This window comes from Hippoglossus stenolepis, chromosome 13 (genome assembly GCF_022539355.2).
Source record: "Hippoglossus stenolepis isolate QCI-W04-F060 chromosome 13, HSTE1.2, whole genome shotgun sequence".
In the NCBI taxonomy this organism is placed as follows: domain Eukaryota; kingdom Metazoa; phylum Chordata; class Actinopteri; order Pleuronectiformes; family Pleuronectidae; genus Hippoglossus; species Hippoglossus stenolepis.
In genome coordinates, this window is record NC_061495.1 from 19,836,695 (window position 1) to 19,863,898 (window position 27,204).

Genomic DNA, 27,204 nt, shown 5'->3' on the forward strand with positions numbered 1-27,204 from the left:
GCCTTCAGGAGCCATGGGAATTACTGCACATGTAGCACATTCACTACTGAAGTTTATAGGAATTTCTAATTTCATCAAACCTATTAATTGCTAATGTCTTACAATGCACTGTTCTTTTACTCTTTACTATTGTTTTTTTTAATTCTCTATTTAACAATTTAATGTTTGATTATGATGCAGATTTTATATTTACAGTTATTAGCTTTTCTCTGTTTTTCAACCATGTACGCATGATTAAGATGCCTTTTATATCTTCCAGCCTATGAAATACTTTTTCCTGCTGTTGAAATATACCTGACACATTAAAGTTTCACAGTTACGTTTTCTACATTTTTTTCCTGATAAGACATTGTTGAGACAGAGTTTATGGTGTATTCATTTGCTGACGATGAATACATAGTTATATAGATCAGTCATGGGACACTAGTAAGAAAAATATTTGTGTTGCCACAGTGTTAAAAAAATTGACTGTTGACCAGTTATTCTTTGGGAAAGGATTTGGATTAATGGTGCTATTTCCCAGCAGCACATGAAGGTAACATGAGCGAGGGTTCTACTTTGGCTCCCCCAACAGGGTGAGTTAGGTAATGCAGCTTGTCTTGAACGATATTCAGTTTTTGTCCTGGAAACAAAGCAGTTTCTGTTCATGGATTAAACCACTTACATGTTGGAGGCTCTTTGTAAAAAGAGCTATGGTTTCTTTGTCCCATATTACATCAGATCCTATTATAGTTGGTCTAAAGAGAAATGAGTTCGTGTTAGGATTCTCATGATATCATAGAATGTAAATTACTTTAGGATACAGCTTGTGTGAGAATTGTGTATTGGATGGTGATGTAGAGAAAACAGACTAAAAGATGTTAAACTGTCTTTCTCTTTGTAAACAGAAGTATCAGAATCTTTTACTTTACATATAAATACAAGAATGAAAGATCCTTGAGCAGAAATACTTAAAGTATCAAAAGTAAGAGTGCACAGATGCATCTGCTTGAGGTTAAACTAGACAACTTCATATCTTTATAAACACTTTATACTTTATATGTAGTTGGGTTTGGATTAGTGCTTCCAAACCTCAGCGCTGATGCAATCGTTTTATTCAAACCATTTGAAAAGTTTGGCAAGGAGAATAATCTTCGGCAGGCCTTTCTATCTATCTATCTATCTATCTATCTATCTATCTATCTATCTATCTATCTATCTATCTGTTATTTAGTTATGCATTTATTTTCTGTCTTTCTTTCTGTTTTTCTTTTTCTATTGTTATTTCTCTCTTTGACCCTTCTCCTTTTTCAGTTCATTTCTTTCTTTTTCTATTTTGTTATTTCTTTCTTTCTTTCACTACAGACCTTGACGTTGAAGTCCTGACGTCATCTGTACGCGCCTGTCGAAGCGGCGGGGACGGTCTCTCGTGCACGTTGTTGTTTTTCTGAATTAGCTGCGGACGCTTCTTCCTCTTGTTCACCTTCTTCCTCCTCATCCTTCTCCTCTTCCTCTGCCTCCTCCTCGTCGTCAGACATGTCTGTCACGGAGATGTTCAGCTACATCCAGGGCTTCCTGAGCGCGGACCAGGACGTCCGAGAGGTTTGAATGAACCGTCAACATTAGCTCACACACGGTTAGCTCGATGCTAACCACAGTCTGTAAACTGTTAAAACACGAGCGAGGTTCTGTTCTTCAGACATCAGCGCCTCTGATGATCACATCCGATATGTAGCTTTATAACGTTGGAACCTGGTTGATACATTCTTAATATGTATGCCACTTTAATCATAAATTATAAAAAATAAACGAATCTCTGCCGCCGGGTTGTTTGGTTCTACACGCGTTCACTTGATTCCAGTGGGTTTCACCTAACCTCGTTTAAAAAAAGCGTCATTATTGTTGACTATTATTTTGACATGTTATAGCTATAGTAGATGAATGTATCAACGCCAATGTGTACGTGCCACATCCGGCGCAACCTAAACGTGAATACACTTAATATTAAAGATCCCATTAGGACCTTAAAACCAATGAGACCAGCTTTAAGCAATAATCTAATTTAAATAAAGTTTAGAGAAATGTTTTTTTTTTTGTCATTTATTTATGTACTATTTTTATATTCTATATTTTTTCATATATATTTTCTATCTGTTTTGCACTCCAATTTAGTTTTTCCATTAATGTTCTATGGTCATGGTGTTTAAAAATATTTAAATTTAATTATTTAATTTATTTTTTGCGTGACTCTATGTTCTTGCAATGCCAAAAGAAATGCCAATAAATAAAATGTTAGAAAACCAATAGTAATGTTAACCAAATGGCAGATTGCATACCCTCCAGATTGCATACGCCAAATTTAAATCCATTAGATCCACACGTCTCCTTAATGTGGCTGATTTTTCTCATCAAAAACGCCCTTTCTTAAGTTGTCGAATGAAGTAAAAAATAATTCCTGGATCTGCTTCCTGATGCTGATCCTCATTAAACTTATTAGGTTTCCCCATGACCGCATCCTTCCACCAGGTTCTGTGGAAATCAGTCCTGTAGTTTGTGTGTAATTGTGCTAACAAACCAACACACAAACACAGATGAAAACATAAACTCCTTGGTGGAGGTAATAATGAACTGCATTATATTATATGTTAAATTCTAAATGTATTGACTTGGACCTTGTGGAAAGTTGTCTGTTTAATCTGCTGTATTGTTAGTACTTAACACACATTTGGAGAGTTTGAAATGTCTTTCTGTTTATAGAACAATCAAATAACCAAAACTCTTTCTGTATCCTTTGGTGCATCTTTTTTGTAGGATATCCGTAAGGTGGTTCAGACATTGGAGCAGGCAGCTAGAGAGATTCTGACAGTTCTCCAAAGTGTCCACCAACCATCTGGATTCAAAGAAAGTGAGTATTTGGACAGTTTTACTTGTACTTGATGGTGTCTCAGATTATAAAATCGGTCTTTTCCTGTCTCTCTAGTTCCCAGTAAATGTACAAGGGCTCGTGAGTTGTTCTGCACAGTCAGGACACAAATCACAGACCTCAAAACAAAGTTTCCTGTGGAGCAGTATTACAGGTATGAGCCATGTTAAAATAACATTCTTGTGTGTAACTCTCTTCAAGTTGTGGGTCTGTGTCATCACTGTTATACCTCTGCAAATTTTTCAAACTTCATAGCAACATTATTGGCTCATCTTTTCCCAGATTGTCACATCCTAGTCTGTAGCCTTTTCTCTTTTGCCTAATTCAATTTCTTAGAGAGTTTCTGCTTGTTCATGATGAACATGGATCAAGATTTAATCTAGATTTATAATCGTTCCACCAGAGCTCAACATTAAAGTGGTGGCTGTCATCGCATGGCTGAGAACACACGTACTTAAAGATGTCCACTTGTGATTGGGTCTCTCAGGAAAGATGTTAATACCAAGTCTGAACTGGACCTAAGTTCACACCCGGTATTACTTGTTTGTGTTGTTGTGTTTTTGTTACATTTCCAACTCTTAATGTGTTATGTATGTAGCTATGACTGTGGACAGCAGGATTGATATCAGGTGGGTTATCTTGGTGAAATAAAATACCATGTTTAATTTCTCACTCAAGGTTCCATGAACACTGGAGGTTCGTGCTGCAGCGCTTGGCTTTCTTAGCAGCCTTTGTCGTCTACCTGGAGAGTGAAACTCTTGTGACTCGGGAGGAGGTGGCTAAGATACTCGGCAGTAGGTACCAGTTCGTATGTTAGTGTATTACTCTCACTGACGAATGTGGCCTTACTCTTCTCTTTTTTTCCTCTGCCTTCTTCACACTGTAGTCGAGGTGGTGCGAGAGAAAGGGTTTCACCTGGATGTAGAGGACTATCTGGCGGGTGTGTTGATCATGGCCAGTGAACTGGTGAGTCGAGTGTTGATTGCTTTCGCATTAAATCGACAGTGCATCAAGCCCAGAGCAACGTTTCTATGCAATTAAGAAATGTTGAACTGTAGCAAAGGACTTGTGGTTTCTGGTGTGTTTAAGCAACTGATGTTTTTTATTTCATGGGAGAGTAACAGGGTCAAGCATTAGGAAAAAACTGAGGGGATTTTTTTATTTTGAGGAACGAAGTAGAAATGTTAAACTTGAAATTTCAAGATTGAACTTTTAACACAAGATGAAAATGCTAACATTTGCACATATGACCGTCTCTACCATGTTCCTTGTGTAAATGTATTTGTAAAGTTGTGCTTCAGAATTGGTTTACGCATTTCAACACATTGTGTGAAGAGTGAAGCCAAAGTGTCTAGATGGTCCCCTGGTGACTGGCTGGCGTTCAGGTCATAAACCCAGCTAGAGGATTTGACTTTATTCATAAAATAGCATTACAACTTAATTAAAAAAATGTACTGGAAATAAATCTCTCTCTGATTTGGTTCAACTTTATTCTCTAAATGCAATTTTTTTGTCTTATGCCTGACTCTATAACTCCTCCATATCGTGCAATTTAAAGAAAGATTTCTTGAAATTTGTGCCTTTGTGTTAACTTGGTGCTGTCATATCTCCAGTCACGACTGGCGGTGAACAGCGTCACAGCAGGAGACTACACCCGGCCGCTCCGCATCTCCAACTTCATCAATGAGCTGGACTCGGGCTTCCGCCTGCTCAACCTGAAGAACGACCCGCTGAGGAAGCGCTATGATGGTCTGAAGTATGACGTGAAGAAAATCGAGGAGGTGGTGTATGACCTCTCCATCCGCGGCCTGGCCAAGGAGTCTGAGTCTGGCGGGGACAAGTAGAGGTCAGGGGTGGCGATTGGTTGTGGGAGACGGAGGAGGGCGCAGTAGCTACCCCGGGCTGGAACCTCTCCACGGCTGCTGCAGATCGGTGACCATAACCAAAGGCAAGACCGTGGATCTGCCTGAGGTCACAGCAGCTGAGGACAGACTGTGTGTGTGTGTCTGTTTGTGTGAATGCATACATGAGAGGTGCTGTGGAAGGATAGCAGTCTGTCGGGATGGTGGCAGAAGGGTTGACTTGAGTTTGAATCCCTCGTTCAGAGGATTAAAATCTTTTGTTGCTAGTTTTTGTAAATCTGTGTTCTCAGCTTCATCTGATGCATATGTTAATGTTCCCCTGAGTCGCATTTGCAACAGTCAACTTCTTTTTTTTTTTATTGAATTATAGTAAATTGATGTTAAATTAGTTGAAAAGGAAAATCAGAGGTCAGCGAAAGTGCTCCGGCCGTGCAGAGCAAATTGTTCTGGTCATTTATTTGCAAAAATATTGAATGATTGTCACCTAAACAGATATCCAGGAGTCTCATTTATGAAAAATATTTGATGCCACTTTGAGATGATTCAATCCAGAATCCGATAATAACAAACATTAAAAAAAATATTCTTATGATTTCTGGGTTTTCGATCATTAATAGCACCTAACGTGAATTCACAGGATTTTTGTAAATGAGGATCCAATAGAGGCCAAGCCACAGAAATGACAATGATGCACTTCTCACGATATAAAGCTACTCTGTAACCAGTTTCTTTGATTAACAAGGACCCTTTCACAACAGGGCAGATGAAAGCGTCTGTGGAGCCTGTTTAGTGTTTTGTTTTTTTGCGTGATGAACCAATACAAAAATATTTACACATCATATCTCGTTTACTGTTGAAAAAATGTCTGGAACATTTGTCTCCAGCATCTGTGTCAAAGCTTCGGTTTGCTTCTAGATTGTTGTAGTAGTAGTAGTAGATTGGAAATAATTCTTGTTTAACCTCTTTACCCCGCATCTTGTGTTTTTGTTCCCTGGTGTAATAATGTGTATTCCACTTGTACTGTGTTTATTCCCGTCTTTAAATTAGTTGTCACTACAATGCTTAAAATGACTGTAAATATATTTCTACAATCTACATGTCAAGCTTCGACTGATTTTGATGAAAAGAGCATTTTGCAGAGAAGAGTCCAGGCTTTGTCTTTTGTTTAAAGTCTTTTAATATAATTCATGGGGGCATAATACATTAGGCCTTTCAAATGCACATGAGGAAAGGAAAGTAATGGAATGCAGTTCAGTCGTCTTTTTACAATTTGTAAATCTGAACCGACCTCCTCCAACAGTGCAGGAGTGTTGGTGTGGAGTTGAGCAGCTCTGCCCTCCAAAGAACAGTGATTCCCTACCTCTCATAGTGCTACGTCATTAAAAACATAAAACAGCATCGGTCCTAAGAAGTGGTTTTGGTTTGATGACTGAAATCAGCTTCAGTCGACTAAGTTCCTTCTAATATGAAGAATTGTGATTTAACAAGACTGCGTATCATGTTTTACCAACAGCTACTGTTCTATTACTGGATAATAATAATAAAGTGCATTAAACAAAATAAAGCCTTCATAAATAAACACAACCAGGAGATGTAAAAACACACAGAAGTAAGAAGATCAGGTGATCACACGTTATCAGCAGCCAAGCACTGTCAGAGGAATACACTTATATTGCCTTTATTAGTCATCTCAACCAAGTGCCAGCAGAGGGCAGTCTAATCCATATCTCAGCTGTAGCTAAACAGTAACCGAGTACCAAGGCACAAAAGCTCATTGCTGGGTCACATAGTCGAACCGGGTCGTGACGAGATGGTTCGGACATTTTTGAGTTGAGTTCGTCAGGAAACCTGTTTTATTTATGTGTGATAATGAAGCGATAAGTCAGCAGAGAACTGATTGACACCAAGTCACAAATGTTGACTCGTGATTAATTATCTCTGCCAAGGAGCTTATGTTGTCTGTCTGTCTGTCTATCAGCAGGATTACGTAAAAGTAACTGATCAGAATTCGGAGAAACTTGATGGAAAGATGGGACATGAACTCGTTACAGTTTCACATGGACCTGAACAAAGGGGTGGATCTGGTGGATTTCTCTTTCTTTAAAATTGTAAGATTTTTTTGACATTTTCACCAAAATTCCCAGGGAATAATTCATGGATCTTGATGATAATATTCAGGCACATTTAGAGAACTGATGTATGAGTATGTGTAATTTGGTGTGGCTTGATTAATTGTAAGGAGACTGTTAGGCCTTGGCGGAGGTAGGCGCTCTATTGAGTGACATTGTTTAAACTATTTATTTATTTGTAGTTTCTGTTCCTGATCCTCAACTCTTGCTAATATATAATTGTGTATGAAAATAGAAGGGCACTCAGGAGAGCACATACCTCCGCCAAGGCTCAACAGTCCCCTTATGACACCACATTTAAATTTGCTATCAATCAATTACATTTTATCTGTATAGCCCATATTCACAACTCACTGTCTCACAGGGCTTAACAAGGTGCGACGTCCTCTGCCCTTAACCCTCAGGAATAGTAAAGAAAAACTTCCAGAAAAACCCTGTTAAGAGGAGAAAAGACATAGAAACCTCAGAGAGAGAGACACATGTGAGGGATCCCTCTTCCAGGACGGACAGAAGTGCAATAGATGTCACGTGTCTCTGAACACATCAACAAAATTACAATATTTACAGCATTGATGGGAAAAGACAGTGTCCAGCATAAATGAAGAGGTGTATCAATGTTTGGAATTTGTACAAAGAAGAAAAAGAAAATGTCCGACAGAGATGGAGGGAGAAATCTAGCTGTATCCATAATCCATGATCCTCACGATCCACCATCACGAGATCCTGATTTTTTATTTGGATGTTACAATTTCATCAAGATCCATGAAATGTTCCTTGGGAAATCAACCCAGATGTTGAAAAACACCCCTTCTCGCACTGGTGAGGAAAGTAAAAAAAAAACGTGGATTTCCACCAATATTGAATGGGTTCTTCCTTGGTCACTGTGGCCACTGATCCACAAAATTTCATGGAAATCGGTTGAGTAGATTTTGCTTAACACAAAATGCACACAAAAACATAACTTCCTTGTTGGAGGTAAAAACTCTTGTTGGTGGAGTGTTGGGTTGATCAAACAAAAATGAGAAGACTCGCTTTTGTCAATTTTGTGTTGGACCAGACAAATAAATATCTATTAATCTGTCCCAAAACCCAAGGTTGAAAAACTCGGCACTGAACCCACGGTGAGGGAAACTAGCGTTTGACCTATTTGACGTGATGTTAACACGAAGGAGACTAAACTTCTCACAAGCTGCTTTCACGGCACTAAGATGATCTTAATTCCAATGAGAGTTCCTCAGAGGGGAAGCTGTAAAGATGCAGACAAACAGATTTGAGACTTGGGTTGAATCCGACACAGCGAGCACTGAAGCAGCATCATCACCTGATGCCAAACAGAAAATCCTGGGAAATTAAAACACAAACACAGTAGCTACTTCTTTTGAAAGTGGCAGATATTATTGCTGTCGTTTGAGTTCTCGTTTTGGACACAGTGATACAGGAGGTCCGCTCAGCGTTAGAAGAGGCTCTGCTCAACTGCATCTCTGGCAGTGAAAGTTGCTCTACCGCCGACGTACAGTAGGTGGCGGCACACAGACGAGGAGAGGTCAGTACAACAAACGGAAAACCACTGATTAATGCTCATGTACCACATGTCCACCACGCCATACCAAAACAAACGTGTTTTTCCCCACCCCGAACTGTCTCGTATAAAAAAATGACATTTCTTTTTTGCAGTCAGTCATGTTCAGTCATGCTGTTCAACAGACACACCTCATTTTACTGAAAACACGGCTCTTTTTCTCCGAGAGCAAAACAGTCTTTACAATCAAGGCTGAAGAGCACAGCCCAAGTTTTTTTGGTTGTCCGAGAATTAGATTTTTTTTACGTCACGGCTTTAAATCCAAAACCTCAAACTATATGACAGTATGGTGCACTTAAAGCGTTGTAAAGAGAAAAAAGTGCTTTATCCGTCTCTATCCTCCTGAAACGTTTTTTTTTACTGAAATCTCATGTGTTTCTTGTTGTTGGCTGATTTTGCAGTTGAAGGATTCCAGGTTATTTACAGTGTAAGAAAAGCTAAAGCCGGGAGGATGCTTGGTCTCAGGAGCGGGTCTGGTTTGTGTTGATCATGATGTTGGGCAAAGCGTTGCGTCTTTTCCTCCAGGTGCCCAAGTCTCGAGTGTACCTCTTAATCTGATGGAACCACTGCTGGGTGCGAGATTTGTCTGAGGCTCGGAAAACAAACGACTCCCGTCGGATATCAAGCACCTCGAATGTGTCCTCGGAGTCGGGATCCGCCGACACCACGCAGTTCCCCAGACGGATGGGCTCTCTCAGCACCGCGAACTTCCCGCTGCTTTTGTCCTTGATGAGAACCAGCACTCCGTCTCGAATGCTCTCTCCACCACCTTCCACCTGATCTCCCCATGCCCCAAGGTCGGTGCCTGGTCCTGGGGGCTCACCCACCCGCTGTGTCCTCACCATCAGCAGACTCTGAACATTCTGGAACTTGAGGGCCTTGCTTCCCTTCCTCACCCACTGACCATCCGCCGGCTGGGAGAGCTGGAGCGGTCCCTCCATGACGAAGCGGGTGTTTTCTCGGGCCCAGCCCACCGTCTTCATCGACATCTCCCGCATCTCGATGTTGATCACCTCCCGGTTCTTGCGGCTGTCTCGTCGGAATGATCGGAGGGACCATGTGACGCCATTGCCCTCCTGCTTAGTCTTCATGTTGATGTGCTCCAGATGGGACTCCACCCGACTCTTGGCCTCACGGAGACGTGCATAGTCGGGGTGACATTCGGGCGTGACCTTAATGATGCGGCTCAACAGAAGTGGGTATTTGGTCACGCGCTGGAGGGGCGCCATGAGAAAAGAGCGCAGGTTCATACGACGCAGTGCTGTATTGTCGTTCTGGGAGACATCCAAAAAGATTCTGAAAAGAGAAACAGAAGAACACTAAAATGATTGCGCTGTGGGTGTATGCCTCCACCAATTGAGGTCACTGTGACCTTTGACCACCAAAATCTAATCAGTTAATCTGTGAGACTAACTGAACATTTGTACCAAATTTGAAAGGATTATTTTGAGGCGTTCTTGAGATAACGTGTTCATGACACAAACAAGAGACCTTGACCTTTGACCACCAAAATCTAATCACTGAGAGTTTGTATCAAATTTGAAGAAATTCCCTCAAGGTGTTCCTGAGACTTTACGTTCACAATATAAAATGCTTGTTTTTTAAGGTCCAATCAGTTAATCTGTGAATGAAACACGACATTTGTACCAAATTTGAAGACATTCCTGATCACAAGAATGGGATGGACGACCCAAAAACATTCTGCCTCCGGCCACTGGGTGTCGCCAGCACGGAGGCTTAATTATGAAAGCTGAGAGATTCTTATATTCTGTGTATGTCCTGGGAGATCTCTTGCTAAGTTGATTAATGAGAATCACAGGACAGCCTGACTCCTGGGTGAGCTGTGGTTCTATCTAAAAATATGAATCGTTACTCTCAAAATAGACCTTCTGAATTAATGATGACCCCCCTGTCTTTTCCATTAAGAATTACACAGAACAGCGGCGGCAGGAACTCGATAAAGCTCGCAGTTTCTATCACACGGGCCGAGAGGAAGAAAAATCCTTGTTTGCTTTGTTTGTACCTGAGGAGCTCCTTCTCCTTCTCCAGCGTGTTGAGCATGTTGACCGAGGTGGGCTGCTGCAGGCAGTAGGTTTGGAAGGCGGGCAGCATGTTGACGAACTCCAGGAAGATCTCCCCTATGTACACGGTCAGCAGATCCTCGTCTCCCTGAGGTCGAACCACAGGAGAGGAAGTGGTCGAGTCAGTGTTCAACTCGTTTATGTCTTGCACTGGGAAACACTTTGTCTTAGGGAGCTATTGTATCTAAAAGATCTGATGGTGGAGGTTATTTCAGCCCCAAGAAATTACATGGATGCAGAATTGTTGCAGAGTTTAAATAATTCAAATTGTGATTGCAGCAGTTGCAGCAATAGCAGGTGAACTGTGAAGCAGCATGCATGACAAAGCTAAAGTTCAACCAACATATTGTGAAGGGTGCATTGGATTGGATAGACTGTGAGAAGAGTTTCATGAGAGCATTGCTTTTTCTAGAAGCTAAAATGGAAACGACCAAACCTTTCTCACCACATTGGTTCCAAAACGTAGCAGAGATGAGATCTACCCTCCTTCTGACTTCCAAACAGACCAGGCTCTACCTTACACATCCAACCTTACTATCCTCATCTACCACTGCCCTAACTCTTCCTACAAAATATCCTCTGGCAGTGGAGTCAGACCCTGATATTGAAATCAAGGCTTGAAACTATATACACACACAGGTCTGCAGTGCACTGTAGGAATTTGCACTCAAAAGAAAGAATGGCGTTCAATGAATGTGACCCTGAAGGTAAAGTGTGTTAGAGAGGGGACTCGAGGCTCACAAGCTTTAGAAATCAGCAGATCTAAGCATCGTATGTGTGTATAAGTCACCGAGGGAGTCACCTGGTCGAAGGCCTGGTCGATGCTGTCCTGCAGGTGTTCGGTGAAGCGGTCGTTGACGTCGATCAGCTCCTGGACGTTACCGAACACCACGGCGAGCTGCTCGGCCGTCAGCAGCCCGGCGCTCTGCATGGGGCAGTAGAACTCCTCCTTGATGATCCGCAGGTCCTCGCCGTAGCTGGACTCCGTGTTCAGGAACTCCAGGATGGCTTCTTTGCGCTCCGTGCGCAGCTTGGAGCAGCGTTCACACATGCGCTCCCCTCGCTCTTTGGACGCCCCGTCCCTCAGGCCGCAGTCCGGACACGGCCTCTGGGCCTCCCAGGCTCTGAGCGAGGCCGACGGTCTCTTCCAGGTGCGGGACAGCCCCGGGCCGATGCCGCTGTCCACCCGCTCCACCTCAGCCCCCCGGGTCCTGCGGTAACGGCGAGGCTCGCTGTCCTCCTCCTCCCGCTCGTCGCTGAGACCCACCACCCCGCTGTCGGCGCTCAGACTACTGATGGTGCTCCAGCGGTGCTGCCCCGACCGGGTCACACCCAGACCCACCTGACGCTCCTCGCCAGGGGGCTCTGAGCGGCCCCGGATGGCTGCTGGAGCTGGGGAGGAGCAGAGTCATTAGCACTGATAGATTCCATCTCTACCGCCTGTTCACACTGAGACACACGTACACGCCATTAATGGCACCCTCCGTTATTACCACCCATTTAATCTGGACTGGTCACTGCCAGCCATTAGAAATGGAGAAAGCATTACAGATATGATCTTTCTCCAATAATTAGATCCTCAACCCTCCAGTCAACGACTTAACCTTTGTTGTCAATACGGATCATGTCACTATTACTGTGTGTGTGTGTGTGGGCTTAGTGTTACTCATGTTGTGTTTGTAGTCACATTCTGGGGATCTGTCTTCATTATGGAGACAAAAAGGAAATCCACTGCACTAAACTTAAGCAGAAGACATTGTAGGGTTTGAGGGTTAGGGTATGGGCAGAGGGGACAGGCACAGGGGTACCATGCATGTTAAAAACACCTATGTACCTTAAGACCATAATCGGTGAGTTAAAATCTGAATATTAAAAGAAACAAAATGCATTAAATAAATAAGAAGTTTAAAAGAAATCACTGATCAATCAATTCCCTTTTAATCACCTTCAGTGACCTTTAAAGAAATAAAGGGCGAGAGACAAATCTCATGAATTTTTGGACAAACTCTGAGACGTAATAAGTTCTAAATGTTATATATGAGGTTATAAGAACAGAAAAAGCTGCTTTCAGACATAACTCTGAACGTTTTGTACCTGGGGGAGCTGTGTTTTTAAACACAAATAACCATTTCAGTTGAACCCTCACACAAACTGTACATAGTCTCCAAAGTGCAAACAGATAAAGGTCTGAAATCGGTTCACACTCGCACAAAAAGATGTGATGACCTCCTGAATATGCTAATTGTGCTTTCACAAATATCCTCAATTTCGCACGATGACCACACACAATCCACATGTGAGGTTCTGAGTCTTGTTCGGTGATGAGGTAAAAACAGAATCTAATCCACATCCCTCTTATCTGAGGCAGAGAGCAGCAAGGTCAACATTAGCATTTAATATATTGACTGACAATCTGTGTCAATGGGTTTCTGTTGACAGCAGGGGAACTGTGTGTGTGTGTGTGTATTTGCTACGCAGTGGGAGGTCGAACAAAAACATGATAAAGAATTGCCTAAATGGAAATGTAGGAACCAGTTTTTTTATAGTTTGACCCATATAGGGACTAAAATAAATAGATTCATGTCTCTACAGCTTTGATTTTGTTCATTATTTTCCCCCTGTATTCACCCAAAATAGATCCAAATATTAATTTATTCCTCAATAGTAAAGCAAGTAAAGCACCACGTATTCTGATCAGCTCTTCAGGCAACAAAGGCAACATTTTACATTGATTCCTCAGAGAATAATTCACGGATCTTGATGATAATCAGGCATATTTCGGGAACAAATTTGTTGCAGATCCAACTAAAAATCAGGATCTAGTGAATTTAAATGTGGTTTCATACTGTTGGGTCTTATTGGAGGTATGAGCTCCACTACCCTTCTAGTTAACTATTAAACATTCAGCATAACTGTCACTAAATCTTTTTTTGATGCAGATTAAACATCATAAATATATGATCGATTATGGGTCCTTGAATTATGCCCCTGGGATAATTTTCATTCTGTAGATAACACTGCTGCATCAATGTTGTCCTCGTTTGCTCCAAAGTGGTTTAACTGTGATTCAAAATGCAATGGATCACATCCAAACATGTCAAACAAAGTGACACAGTTGTCACATGTGCGTCATGTGCTCACCACTGTCTCTGTCACGGTCCCGGCGGTGGCCGTGGAGGCGGGCGGCGGCAGCGATCTTCATCTCCAGCTGTTTGCGCTTAGAAGCGTCGGCTGGCATGGGGTCGCTGTAGTGGGGCCGGAGGCGACACTCGCGCTGCGCCCTCACCGTCTCAGCCAGCTCATAGGCCGCGTCCGAGCTGGAGCGCCTGCAGCCCAGACCGTTCTGCTGCCGGGTGGAAGGAGACATGTGTCAGTCAAACTGTCACGTTTCTATGGCAACAGGATGAAGAAAGGTCTCCGAGGAGATAAGGTGAGACTTATGATGAGGCAGAAATATCACAGATCGGAGATGTGTGTTTGTGTGTGTGTCTGTGTGTGTGTAATGTTTTCATGTAGTCACTGTCATGGCATCATTACGTAACAAGTCTTGGTTATCTCCCTGATCCCAAGAAGGAACTGATAAGAATCCAAATTTCATGCTGAGATGCAGCACTAAGCCAACTCTCGCAACAGACTCTAAACAAAACAAGGCTGCACATCCGAACAATCTGCTCTTATCACAATTTGAAACCACAGAGCCTTGGAGATGACGGACGTCCCCACGATCACAATTCAAAGAATCTCCTGCATTCTTTTTTTTTTCTAAATTAAAGGTGAAGCCAGGAATTGCCCGACACACTGCAGCATTCTCCGAGGACACACACTGCTCACGTGGCTTTTAAAATCCTTTTAGGGTCCATCAAGCCCCTGAGAGTTGAGCTGAGGTTGATAGTTCAAAGGTCATGACACGCAGCTCCTCACTTACATCCACTGACTTTGATGGTATTGACTTTGCAATGATTACCTCCTTACATGTTGACGATTCTCTTGACAACGAACAGCTACACCCGAGCGGCAGGCGCAGGAAGCTTTTCCATCGTTCTGCGCCAGGAGACGATTTGCAGCTCGCAGCAATCACATAAAACTAAGGAGAATAATTCATGCTCAGCTGAATTATCAAGCAGCACCTCTTACTTTAGGAATGCAGAGTCAGGATCCACTGTGGATTCAAAGCCAAGAATTAAGAAAGGCAAGAATCCAACGCACCTCGACATCTGTTCACTGAACTACCTAGAGATTCATTGCATGCGAGCAAGATGCGACTCCATGTCAGTCCTGCTCTTCGGTTCTGCAGATGCACGGAGAGGATGTAGCTGCAGCTGAGGCTGGTGTGGAGCTGCAGCCGTCCAGCAGAGAGGAGCCGTGCAGAGAGCAGGGATGAAGCGCTGAGTTGCCAGCAGCCTTCTGCTGGAGGGCGGCTTAATCCCCTCTCTTTACTGCACCGTCAGACGTCAAGCTGCTGCTGGAAAACAGACTGCTGCATACTCATTTCTCGCCTCGACAAAATACCTCTGCATCAGTGTGTGTGAGTGATGTGCATTTGTTTGTGTGTCTGTGTCGCAGTCCCCTTGCTTGTCCCCTTCATCCTTGAATACCAATAGATCTGCGGGTTTCTGCATGTTGAGAAAAGCGAAGACACGCACCAATGACAAATTTAAGATATAAAAAAAGAAAATGAGAGAGACTCCTTACGCATTCTCCTGCTGCCTCTCCTCCTCCTGCGGGCGTCTCGTCGCCAGCCTCGGCTCCGCAGGCCGTTGCCGACGTTGCCATGGCAACGGCGGAGGGATGACAGTCGGTCGAGGGGGCGGTGATGTCACAGTCTCCGTGCCGGTCACCTGACAGCCTGACGGGGGTCTCGGCGGAAATCTCTGCACTGCAGCTGGTGGTGAGAGGAGGAGAGAGAGAGAGAGAGAGAGAGAGAAAGAGGGATGGATGGAGGAGAGGAGGGAGGGAGGAAAAGGATGAGAGGAAGAGAGGGAGGGCAGGGGAAAAGGGGAGGAGAAGCGAGACAGGAAGGGAAAGGAGGGAGAAAAGGGGGAAGAAGAGGAAGAGGAGGGTTGAAGTGATAATTCTGCCACTTAAGGCACCGCTGGCATTCAGTCCACACAGTTCTTCCTCCCTCTCTGCATGCTTCCTGCCATGTCTTCGTCTATCCCTCCCTCACCCTCCTCTTCTTCCATCATCCTTCTCTCCCCCCAAACACCATGATCAATACCTCTTGTTTTCTTTCATCCCCCAAGCATCAAATGTACATCGGGGGGGGGGCAGTAATTAGACACATTGGTGGACATTAACACTCGAACCCTGCAGCACAGTGACACACAAACACACATGCAGATTTTTTTCTTCACTCCTTTGTCTGCCTCCATACTTGCAGCACAACATGTGATTCGAGACACACAAAAGCAGGCAAAGACACACACACTCACGCGCACACACGTGCACACACACACACAAACACTAAAAATACAAATGCATCCCTGAAGAGACTCATGCATGCAAGAGTGTGTGACAGACACACACTTCGGAGATAAGGGTTCTAAGAGAGAGCGTGTCCTGGTGGGTTAGAGGTGAAAACACCAACTGTAAATGCATCAGAAATGATTTTAATAAATATAATGAAGTCTAAATGTGTTTGTGGCAGATTAATCTGGGAATTTTTAATAAAGCTGCACAGATTTGCTTGGGCCACTTGGGGGCAGATGAAGACCACATGTTAAAAAACCCACACTTCTAACCAAGATGGACGTCATGACAGCTCCGCAAAAGTGAAGCCAAAGCATCCGAATGGCCCCCTGGTGGCTGGCTGCAGTATAGGTCACAAACCCCGCCTCCTCCATGTTAGCAAATGGCACTTGGACCAAACCGAATAGTCAAAATACACATCAAAGATGGTTTCTGCCTTTTTAGGTAGTTCTCATCACACTGATGTTTGTTAATGTTGTGAAAACAAACATTCATGTTTCTGATAAGTTTGTTTTAATTGGTTAATTGATGCTAGAAAATCTGGTTGACAGCTGACACCGGCTAGTGATTGGTCGAGCATGTGTATTGACACCGCAGCGTCTTCCATCTTTATCTACAATAACTAGTCTCTGCTTCTGACACAATAAAGTAGATGTTCACTAACTTGTTCTGTGCTCTGATTCACCTCAATGAGATGTTAAACTTGCAACAGGGAGAGAAAATGACTGTGGGAACTTGAATGCAACAGACTTTATACAGATGGTGGTGTACAGTGAGTTTATCAGATCCTTTGCTCCCCTTAAAGCAACTCCCTGCTGCCTCTGAACACAACACTAAACGTGTGATGAAACCAAAACTATGAGCTAAAAGAGGTTAAAAAAGAAAAGAATTCTGCGTTGCTTCCGCACTGTGCCTGACCCCGTCTCCATTACATGTAGTTTTATTGATTGGCAGAGCTCTAAAATAATACACACACTATTAATAAGGAACCACCAACTATATACAGTATTGATTTTTTCCTTTCAAACACTGCTGAGCTTCACAGTCCAACGGACACGAGGGCAAGATATAATGTTACAGCGAGAAAAAATCCTGTATCAGCAGTTTCACAGATATTTTATTTGGTGTAAATTCCTGAAATGGTAATATAAAAAAAAAAAAGGTGAATTTAACAAGAAGGGGTAAAGTTAACTTGAGGAGCAGGTTGGGTTTGTATTTAACATGTGAAGTCTACACCAGCAGCTATATATACATTTGACATTTAGTGATATTAGCTCCTGTGCTTAAATATAATGTTGCATTGAATCTCCTCCTTTCTCTTCTCTCTGATGTGTCCACATGTCGTCACCAGTTAAACTGCTGCTGTCACTGTGGCCACCGTTTGGCAGAATATCTTTGCATTTGCTTTCTAATCTCCATTTGATTATTAACCAAATGTGTTCGCAGTACTCTTCACATTAACTGATACATTGTTAAGTCTGAAATCTAAAGAATAAAGCTGCTCTCAGACCTGCACTGAACTACTGATGTTTTCCTTACATTTTCCCGGAGGGGGCTGTATGTGAGAACGCAAATGTCAGACTCAGTTGAGTGAGCCATTGTACGAACACAGCAGGAAAATGCCAAGTGACGGACACGAAAAAGTGGAATTATCAAAATGTCTTGGGGTGAAAATGAGGAGTCAAAGACTTAGAAGACGCAGACAAAGATGTCAACTTGGAAAGAACAGTTTTTGGCGCCAAGGGCTGGCGCTGGTGTCTAAGTACCATAAACACAAACATGTGATCTCTGCAGCGGAATTTATACGTCACGTCCTGCCCCCTGGATGTTCGACCCAGACCCCTCACCTGAATGTTACCGATTTTCCCCTGTTGTTGTGAACATGTCTGACCTGGACAATCTCATGCTGCCTTCTTCGTATGCAAAAGAAAAACTCGTCTTAAAACGACTTAACTAACAATTGTCCAACATCAGGTGCCAAAACCCATGTGATGCCTTCAAATTATGTGTTTTGTCAAAGCGACCCAAAGATATCACATTTTTCAAATGTTTGCCTGATAAATGACTTAAACAAAGAAACTTATTTATGTCAGTTCACGACTAAATTGATTACACCAGCACTACATTTAACCTCTGCTACGTCACTGTTGGTCCTCACTATTTTTCCTCACTGTTGGTCCTCACGTGTCCCTGTGACGACTTTAAACATTGTCTCATTGTTCTAATGGATCTTACGTCAGCTCTTTTCTGGACACGTCATAAAAAACATTTCTCAGTATCTCTCTGATGCTCTGTGGCACTTCAGCAGCACACACACACAGATTCAACTAAAAACTACAGCAATTCCCTGACAACATGTATTCTTTTTGCATGAAGGGGAACAACAAATCAGACGCAGCAGACTTAAGTTGTTCCAATGTGCAAATGAAACTGGACTCACTGTTACGATGAGGCATATATAATTAATAGAGGTGTAACGATTCAGCTCTGAAGCATCCAATCAGTTTCCCCTTGACAAACTGTCATTAAAGGCCTCTCCTTCACACTCTTGGCTGTCACACCTCGGATGATGCATGGGAAGTAATAACCCACAGCTTAATATATCGGGAAACCACTGTACGTGATAGATCACTGTTAAAATGGTGCAGTGTGACACTTAAATGAGCCCGTCTGTCATTTTCTGTGATGTTTATAACACGTCAATGAATTCCGTCTGTTTCTCTGTGAGCGTTTGCATCTAGACGACACAAATAACTGGTGAAATAGTAAATACAGTGTCTCCATTTAGTGCTACACCTTTACTGCAGTGGACAGTTAACTCAGTGGTGCTGCTTTAATGCTTCACTAGATTTTTGGGCTACAAAAAAGCCTCCCAGGTGTAATAATATGAATATGACTCTAATAATGCGGCTGTATTCCGCTCAGTATGCAAGTCTGGCTGCACTTAAACAAAGAGACTTATTGGTGGAAGTTAAATACCTCAGGCTGCAGAGATCACACAGAATATCGCCATGTTAAATTAATACATCTTCAAGTATTAAAACATTCACACAGCCTTAGGTTGAACGCGGTGAGTTGCATTGAGGGAGGGGTTTTTTCCAACATAAAAGAGGAATTCACTCGGGATAAACAATGTTGGATGTGAGCCGCTGGAGCTGTCAGTGAGAGGACTGCAGTGGAGCTGAATCGGATGGGGGACGATTAATCAATAGCCTAATTTTGGTGTTCAATTAATCGTTTAAGCGATTCATCAAATTCAAAACAATCTCTGGTTGGACTTTTAGATTTTTTTCTCTGTTTTACATCATTTAAAAGTGATAGTTTAGTTCTTGATTACGTTTTTTTTGGTTGATCACCCACTTGAAATGTTACACAGATGTTTGTGGTCTCTAGAGGATAAATCTTACTGATGTTAGATCCCCTCACGTTTTTTTCCTCGAGCACCACCATGAGGTTGACATTTATTTTCTAGTGAAATTATTAAATGGATTGTCAGAAGATCTGCTGCACACGTTCATTATCCCCTTTGGAGGATTTTTAATAACTTTGGTGGTTCAATTATTTTAAAACACTGCAAAACTAATGACATTATCATCACCTTCAGCTGTACTTCGGACGGCTCTGGCTCAGGGGGGAGAGCGAGTCGTCCATTAATCAGAGGGTTAGTATTTTGATCCCCAATCCTTCAAGTCTGCCCGCCAAAGTGCACTTGGGCAAGGCACTGAACCCCAAAATGCTCCAAATGGCTGTGTTTGAATGGTGTTTGATAGAAGAGTGGGTGAATGTGGAGTGTACAGCCCCACGAGTCGGAAAAGCATAAATACAGTTTATACTTTGTGTTTCATTCAAATTAGCAAATCATGCTAAAGTAACAGGTTGGCCATTCTCATCAATGGAGCATTTTCACCATAGAGTGCATATAAAAATGGACGACATGAAAGACACGCGGCATCTATTGCACTTCTCTCCCTCCTGAGAGAGGGATCCTTCACATACGACTCTCTCTTTTCCCCCTGTTAATAGGTTTCTTTTGTTCATTTTTCTTCACTCTGGTTGAGGATTAAAATACAGAGGATGTCGCACCTTGTTAAATCCTATGAGACAAAATGTTTTCTCAAATGGTTTCTGTCATTTGAGGTAGTTCTCATCACACTGACGTTTGTCCATGGTCGAGAGGAAGTAAAGACGCAGAAGATTTTAACTTGAGGTTAGGTTAGCATGCTGACATTGTTTTGTTTTAGTGTTGATCAGGTAACAAGTCATTCGAAGACCTAACCTCACGCATTTTTCACTATTTGATCAAAACAACATGCATGAGACTGCAGCTCTATGTGCACTCACACATACTGAACATGTGCCGTTCAGACAAAAAGTCACACACAGGCAGTTATTTTTCTGGTGCCTTCATGCAGCAGAGATTCAGACATCCATCATCCTTTCAACCAGTGCAAACAAAAGAGCGACAGTCAGCGGAGAGTCCCGACAGGCAGACACAGATATCGCCTATCTCCCATTAGCCTGCAGGGGGTGGAGTTTATATTGTTCAACGGGCCTGATCAAGTGGCTCCTCTGTGTTCAGGGTCTCATATTTACATTGAATAGAAGTCATGAACCCAAACGACAGCACAGTGCTGTAAAGAAAAAGCAAAAACACACTCTCCCCTTGTTTGTCAGAGTGATCCACAGCAGAGTGAAGCCTGTTTTTATTTCACCAACAGCTGACACTGACAGAGAGAGAGAGGGAGAGGAGAGGAGAGGCCGGGAAAACAGTGAGTCTGTGGGGACGAGTCGTCCAGCCTGTCATGCTTCATGCCAGCCTCCTGCCCACAGCCTCGTCTGCAGAGCCAGCCCTGTTAGCTCCGACAGCTGTTATCACAATAACTGAGATAAATCGATAACACAACAACACAGGCGGGCTTAAACAGATGGACACACACAGACAGAAGCAACGCTCTGGCACTGCACACATGGAAATGTACTTGCATACACTTCTCTGATGAAGACACACACCTCTGCTGCTACAGGGCTCAGACTATGTGGACTATGATGAAAAAGATCAATTGGATTTAAAAGCGAAATGCTTATTGGCAGAAAGCTCAGTCAAGTCAAGGCTGATTAATAATACAAAAAAACAAATACAAGGCAGCCAAAGAGAAATTGAGGAATACATCTAAGATCTTTTGTTTTCATTTATCTACCTGGAACTGGTTTATAGTCTATTAGGTCCATGTTGAAGAGATTTTGAGAATAATGTTGTAATAATACAAGGATAAAGTCGGAATTGAGAAGAAAGTCGTAATATTGCGAGAATAGAGTTCAAAGAGAAAAGTCATAATATATTAAGAATATATGGAAAAACGTTAGTAGGAAATAAGTAGCAAGGAGAACCTGTTCTGTTCTGATACGTCAGGATCCAGAACCTTGTATCAGTCTAATTGTTGTATCAGTCTAATTGTTTCTTCAGAAAGAATGAACTCCCAATGAAAACCTCAGAGTTGACCACGACTGAACATGTTCTCCTCCACAAAAGAGTGTCCTTGTGCTTCTTTCTTTGGGAATGAAAATACTTATACTTAAGATATTGTGTTTTAAATTAAGTATGACATTATTTGTGAAACCTGTAAAAAAGTATAACTTAACAAGATGATCAAAATTCCTCGTTTTAACACAGGGTCAGGCTGGTCTTCTGATATTCCCCCTCTAACATGACACCTAAAATTATGGCTTTATTCTCCTAATGTTCCAACTTAATTCTCAAAATCTCCAAAGTCGTAGAAGTTGGAGATTGATGGAAGTGAGGTACTCAGATTCTTTTCATAAGTAATAGCAATACCACACAGTAAAAGTACCAATTACAAGTAAATTAATCTGAATATTCTGGACAATAATAAACACATACACTCAACTCCCCCCATTGCTCCCGCTCCCCATCCCATACTAACCTCTTCTTGATTAGGTCCAGTGCTGAGCCAATGAGTCCATCCTTCATCTTGTAAATCTTGGCTCCGTAGCTGGACAGGTCCGTCCCCTCCAGAAGTAGCGCCGGGCAGCAGCTGGAGGGTCGGCCCCAGTTCTCTCTGCCGTGTGGGAAAGGAACCGACCCAGCTGGTTCCAGACTGCTCCTCCTGCGCCGGCTGCTCCCATCTTCTCCTCCTGCAGTGAAGGCTTTCTCCTGGGCTGAGCTGGCAAGGGGCGGTAGGGGTGAACGAGGAGACGGGCCTGTGCAGATGGGTGAATAAGTGCTGGTAACGAAGGCTAAGGACGAGGTGGGGTCTGCAGTGTCGTTACTGTTCACAGTGTCAGAGGAAAGGTTCTCTGAGGAGGTGACGATCTGCAGGTCTTCATCACTGCTGCCCATCCTTTCACTTGTGCTCTTATCGCCCTCCACCTCCTCAGGGTCTCTGGGAGAACCTGACTGAGGGACAATCCAATCAGACAGAGCTTTCTCACTATTTGATGCTGCTACATCCTGAAGGTCGGCTGCAGGTTTTCCAGACGCCACAGAACCGGCTGTGGACTCTTTGCTCTGCTCTCCCTCCCTCTGCCTCATCCTCTTGAACTCCTCGAATGTGGGGATATGTAGACGTCCCACAGGAGGCCTGCGGCACTCAGACGCAGAATCCGATCCGTTCCTGTTACCCACGATGTTGTCGGTTGTGCAGGATGTTTTAACCACTTTGGGGGTAGCCGGGGAGCTGTGGAGAGTGAGGTTGGGGCTGCTGTTCTGTCGCCGCAGCTGCAGGCGCCTCAGGACCTCCTGCTTGATCTCCTCAGGGTTGGTGATGCGCATCGTGCACAGCGGCCTGGAACCAGCAACTGTTGAATTCACGTGATGCCCACCCTCTTTTTCGATGGATGTAGCACTTGGGGTCATCTGAGGCCGCAGTGGGAGGGGCTTCAGAGACTCGACTGCTGACCTCGCACTCTGAAGGCGGAGTTTCTCCCTCAGGCCTTTTCTGGCATCCCATTCGTCAACGCCACCTGGAAAAAGCAACTGGGGGAAGAGTGGCAGGTCCTTCCTGGGTAGCCCATGTCGAGGGTTAAATGCCAGGCTGTCCGAGTGAGGTAACAGTCCATGGGCCCCCAGCACAGATCCGTCTGGGGGCCCGTCATACCAGTGGCTTGTAGATGTATAGCGCAAAATAAACTCACTGTCCATGCTCCTGTAGGGGGCAGCACTGAACGCACACAGGCCTGAATCTGCCATATTGTTCCAGTTCAGGTTCTCCATACTCCTGTATGGCCTGCTGCCATTGCTTCCTGCGTGGCTGCAGGAGCCCGGGGCCATCCCCGGACCCAGCCCCACCCCCACAGGGCCCTGCCTGCTGGAGCAGTACCTCAGCCCCAGGTTAGTGAGCAGGGTGCTGCTGTTACACCTGGCCATGAGAGGGAAGGGAGGACCGTGGAGGCCCGGGTAGTGAGGAGCGCCGGGTCTGTGTCGGGGGAAGGAGGACAGCCGGTCCGGGGACAGGGGGAGGTTGGCGATGCAGGGCTCCATGTCGATAATAAGGTCGAGGGGAGAGGTGCAGCCAGAGGAAGGCAGGCAGAGGCTGCAGCAGAAGACGTGGCGAGGTCGTCACATGGTGGTGGAGGCCTCACGTCTGGCATGGCTGTGGGCTGAGCCAGCGGCACTCAGACACACAGTCAGAAGGTACGAGGGTCCGCAGCCTGCAGGGACCAAGACAGAATGTATGAAGATAAGATGAGAGATAAAAAGACGACACAGACATTTATGAAGACAGAAACTGAGCCTGTCTCGCATTCTTTCACACTGTTGTGTTCTCATTCTGTTAGTATCAGTATGTTAGAGAAATGTAAGATGTGTCTGCACCAGTATCACTATGAAATATTCACTTTTTAAATACTCTAGACTCTCTAAGGTCCATGATACTGATCTTAAATTAACTCAAGATTTAGTCAATTTAATAAAAATCTTGTTACATCTATGCAAACTGTAACATTATAGATACAGAGAAACAAATCTTTACAATGGATTTAACAACTCCTAAAACCTTCACGTTACATGCAACATTCATCTTTCAGTGGCTGCACCATTTAATAAAACAGAAACTATTTCTTTATTTGTGCATCATTTTACAGATACAATTTATTTAAAGATGGTTTGTAACTTTGACTTTGACATGTTTATAACATGGGTTGAAACTAAAGTAACTAAAATGATCTGAAATGAAAAACAAAACAAAATCAAATTCTGCCATATCCAATTATTTCATTATTTACCATATCAATTTCTAAGAGCTAAATTAATAGTTTTAAGCAAATTGTGATTAAAAACTGAATAACATTCTTACAAAGTTCTTTATGAGAATATAATACTTGGCCAAGGAATTGTTTGATTGTTGGTTGACTTATTTGTTAGCAGGATTACGCAAAAAAACGCCAAACTCGGCGGAGGGATGGGGCCTGGAACCTATTTAACTTTGGTACAGATGTGGAGAAAGGGGCAGATAAAGTTATATTTTATGTAAATCACTTATGTTATAGACATAGTTATGTGTATTTGACATATCAGCATGTGGATCAATATCAAACTGAATTTTCTTGGTGATATTAATTTCATGAATACCACATTGCCCTTCGGTTTTCAGTAGAGACTCTTAGATGCTCACTGTTAAACTTAACTTTCTGTGGGTCTTACATCTCTGAATCCACAGGTCAGACTTTACACAGTAACTTCAGCCACATGACAGATTCGTACAAACTGGAATATTGGACAGCTACAGCTTCACTCTCTGTGAAGGCTGCTTCCTTTACCAGAATAATTACATTCATTTTTATATAAATGGGTTCCTGTCTACCCCCTCAGGCTTCTTTTCATTTTTTCTTTCTCCGCAGCAAGAATAATAATAGAGAGATTATTGCCCTGCTTGTCAGGCTATTAAAACATGAGATTGAGAAGCAGATACAGAGACAGACAGTGGCAGGAGGAAGAAGAATAAAAAAAAAAGGATGGAGAGCTGGTAAAGGAGACGAAGATGACACACAGAAAGAGGAAATGAGTGTGACGCTAAGAGAAAGCAGTAAGCTGAGGGGACGGTAATGAAGATAACTGCTCGGCTGCTCGCTGGCGGCTGGCTCGGCTCTCTCTTCCTGATTAATCAGACAGCAGCTGTAGATTTGCTAGAAGAAGGGAGCGAGACGGGACTAGGTGCGTCGCCGCTATAATGAGTACAAATAACATGTCGGCTGCTCGACCCAAACATACATCATCCGTATCTTATATTTTGTAAGTCTGCATGGCTTCGCAGGCTTGTGATTATGACTGTGATTATGAAACAGGGCTCATCCCCGACGCATTAGGTGAATAATAAAAGCCAAATCATCTTTAGACTCAAACGCTCCCTAATGCCGGAGCACGGACAGGCCGCCGCGCCTCTCTCTCTCTCTGCAGCTTTGCAATAATGGATAAATCTCCATTCCTCACATGTTGGAGGTTAGCGACGCCGAGATCGCAGTTAATCAGTATCCGCCATAACAAGCACAGGCGCCTTTCATCCAAACGCATTTGTTGACTGTGTATTAAATGAATCGTGCTTCAAAACAAAGCAAAAACATAAAAAATACAAGGACATTAATCTGTCACTCTAAAATCAATCCTTTCAGCGCTAACGACTGAAACTCAGTGGGTGTCAGTGGTATCTCATTCATAGGAACTATAGTATTTCTTTATTTTCAAAAACAACAATCTGTAAGAACAAAGATGAAGATCATTTCTATTTATTTTCATTGTCCACAAAAAGCCCAAACTAGAATTAACACTTTTCTTCCATGACCTTCGACCACTGAAATATAATTAGTTAATCAGTCCATCAGGACTGAATGTGAAAGGATTACCTGGAGATGTTCCTGACATATTGCATTTACCAGGCAAAACATGGTTTGTGAGGTCGCAGTGACCTTGGCATTTCACCTCAGACTAGCAAAATCTAAATAATTAATCTTATAGTCAAACTGAACATTTATAACAAATTTGAAGAAATCCCCTCTAGGCATTCGTGAGATATCAAACAATGAATTGTCTCCATTCACTAATATTAAGTATTGTCTGTGTCGCCATAAAGACATAAAGAGCTCCACTGTCCAAATACTCTATTGTACAAGCATCACTAATCTTCACCAATGACAATTGCTCCACTGTTCCTTCATTATCAACACACACACAATGCAGTTATTTACTTTGACTCCATTCACCAGTGCACACAATGTGAAAATGAACAGTTTCCTCCTGTTTCAGTAAAATAACTGTAAACTGCAGTGTACAGAGTTTTTATTGATGAATCCATTCATCCACCCACTTATGGGCTTTTACCACATCACTACCAGTGTTGGTTGGGTATTTGGTCATAGGAACCAAATTCCATGGCAGTTTTTTCAAAGATTGTTGATGCATTTCACTAAAAATAGAAAAACATAAATGTGAATGTCATTGGGATGCTCAATGAAAAGTCAGGGCATGGCCAAGGTCGGTGGTATTTATCCTCTGAGAATAAGAGTCTGCACAATATGACTGTCAGGGTCATCCACAGAGCCACGTCACTAGCAAGGCTACAAAAGCAACAGTGGAACAGAGCAGCGTTGCAACATTCCTCCTCAGCATCTTATATGAAGTATGAAAAGAGTGACAACATGGTTAAAGGACAGTGAGGAAAAATATCTGATAGTTGACAGATTTATATGATTTTATCACTTACTCCTTTTTTTCTTTTATTATCTCCGTGCTCATGAAAACCCTCTAAGGTCAGTTTATAACCATTAATAATCCATCTCTCCATCCATCTATTATCTACACCGCTTATCCTTTGAGGGTCACAGGGGCGCTGAAGCCAATCCCAGCAAACATTAGGTGGGAGGCGGGGTCCACCCTGGACAGGTCACAGCATATGACATTGGGTCAACATATCAAGACAAACCATTCATACTCATATTAATACCTACGAGCAAATTAGAGTAATGTTCTCAAATAGGGGTCTGATATGGGGGTTGTTCTTCTTCTTTATTCAGATGCGTGGTCTTTCAGTTTGAGAGCAGGATTTCACTTTCAGATTTTGTAATGCTTTCACTCAAAACCCTGTGCTCGCACTCAAATAGTCCCTGCTTGTGCAAACATCTGCTTGAACTCAAACGGTGCACTTGCACTCAGATATTTTGTTGCAGAAGAAGA

General features: G+C 43.0%; 2 protein-coding genes across 5 annotated transcripts in view; one reads left to right on the forward strand and one right to left on the reverse strand.

Annotated features, from left to right (window-relative positions):
* The first annotated feature begins 1,364 nt into the window (after window positions 1–1,364).
* tsn (translin) lies at window positions 1,365–5,859 on the forward strand. Its single transcript, XM_035173908.2, has 6 exons — window positions 1,365–1,581; window positions 2,791–2,884; window positions 2,960–3,056; window positions 3,581–3,696; window positions 3,789–3,868; window positions 4,516–5,859. The coding sequence occupies exons 1-6, from the start codon at window positions 1,516–1,518 to the stop codon at window positions 4,744–4,746; spliced, it is 684 nt and encodes a 227-aa protein (XP_035029799.1). The 5' UTR covers window positions 1,365–1,515; the 3' UTR covers window positions 4,747–5,859.
* A 74-nt stretch (window positions 5,860–5,933) lies between these two features.
* si:dkey-91i10.2 (uncharacterized protein LOC555224 homolog) overlaps window positions 5,934–27,204 on the reverse strand; it is a 59,176-nt gene continuing 37,905 nt past the window's right edge. For 3 of the 4 annotated variants that reach the window (XM_035173904.2, XM_035173903.2, XM_035173905.2), the window contains 6 exons: window positions 21,965–23,690; window positions 15,246–15,435; window positions 13,695–13,899; window positions 11,356–11,945; window positions 10,496–10,641; window positions 5,934–9,768 (listed from right to left, as the gene is read on the reverse strand). In XM_035173904.2, coding sequence (XP_035029795.1) covers window positions 8,934–9,768; window positions 10,496–10,641; window positions 11,356–11,945; window positions 13,695–13,899; window positions 15,246–15,435; window positions 21,965–23,520 — 3,522 coding nt within the window. In that variant the 5' untranslated portion in view covers window positions 23,521–23,690 and the 3' untranslated portion in view covers window positions 5,934–8,933. The remainder of the gene's footprint in view (window positions 9,769–10,495; window positions 10,642–11,355; window positions 11,946–13,694; window positions 13,900–15,245; window positions 15,436–21,964; window positions 23,691–27,204) is intronic. The other variant, XM_035173906.2, reaches the window with a different exon arrangement.

Bases quoted from the DNA above. Each gene is read 5' to 3' on its own strand.
- tsn (XM_035173908.2), top strand. From the start codon at position 1,516: ATGTCTGTCACGGAGATGTTCAGCTACATCCAGGGCTTCCTGAGCGCG. The intron at 2,885-2,959 runs GTGAGTATTTGG...CTGTCTCTCTAG, and splicing joins ACCATCTGGATTCAAAGAAA to TTCCCAGTAAATGTACAAGG. The intron at 3,869-4,515 runs GTGAGTCGAGTG...TCATATCTCCAG, and splicing joins TGATCATGGCCAGTGAACTG to TCACGACTGGCGGTGAACAG.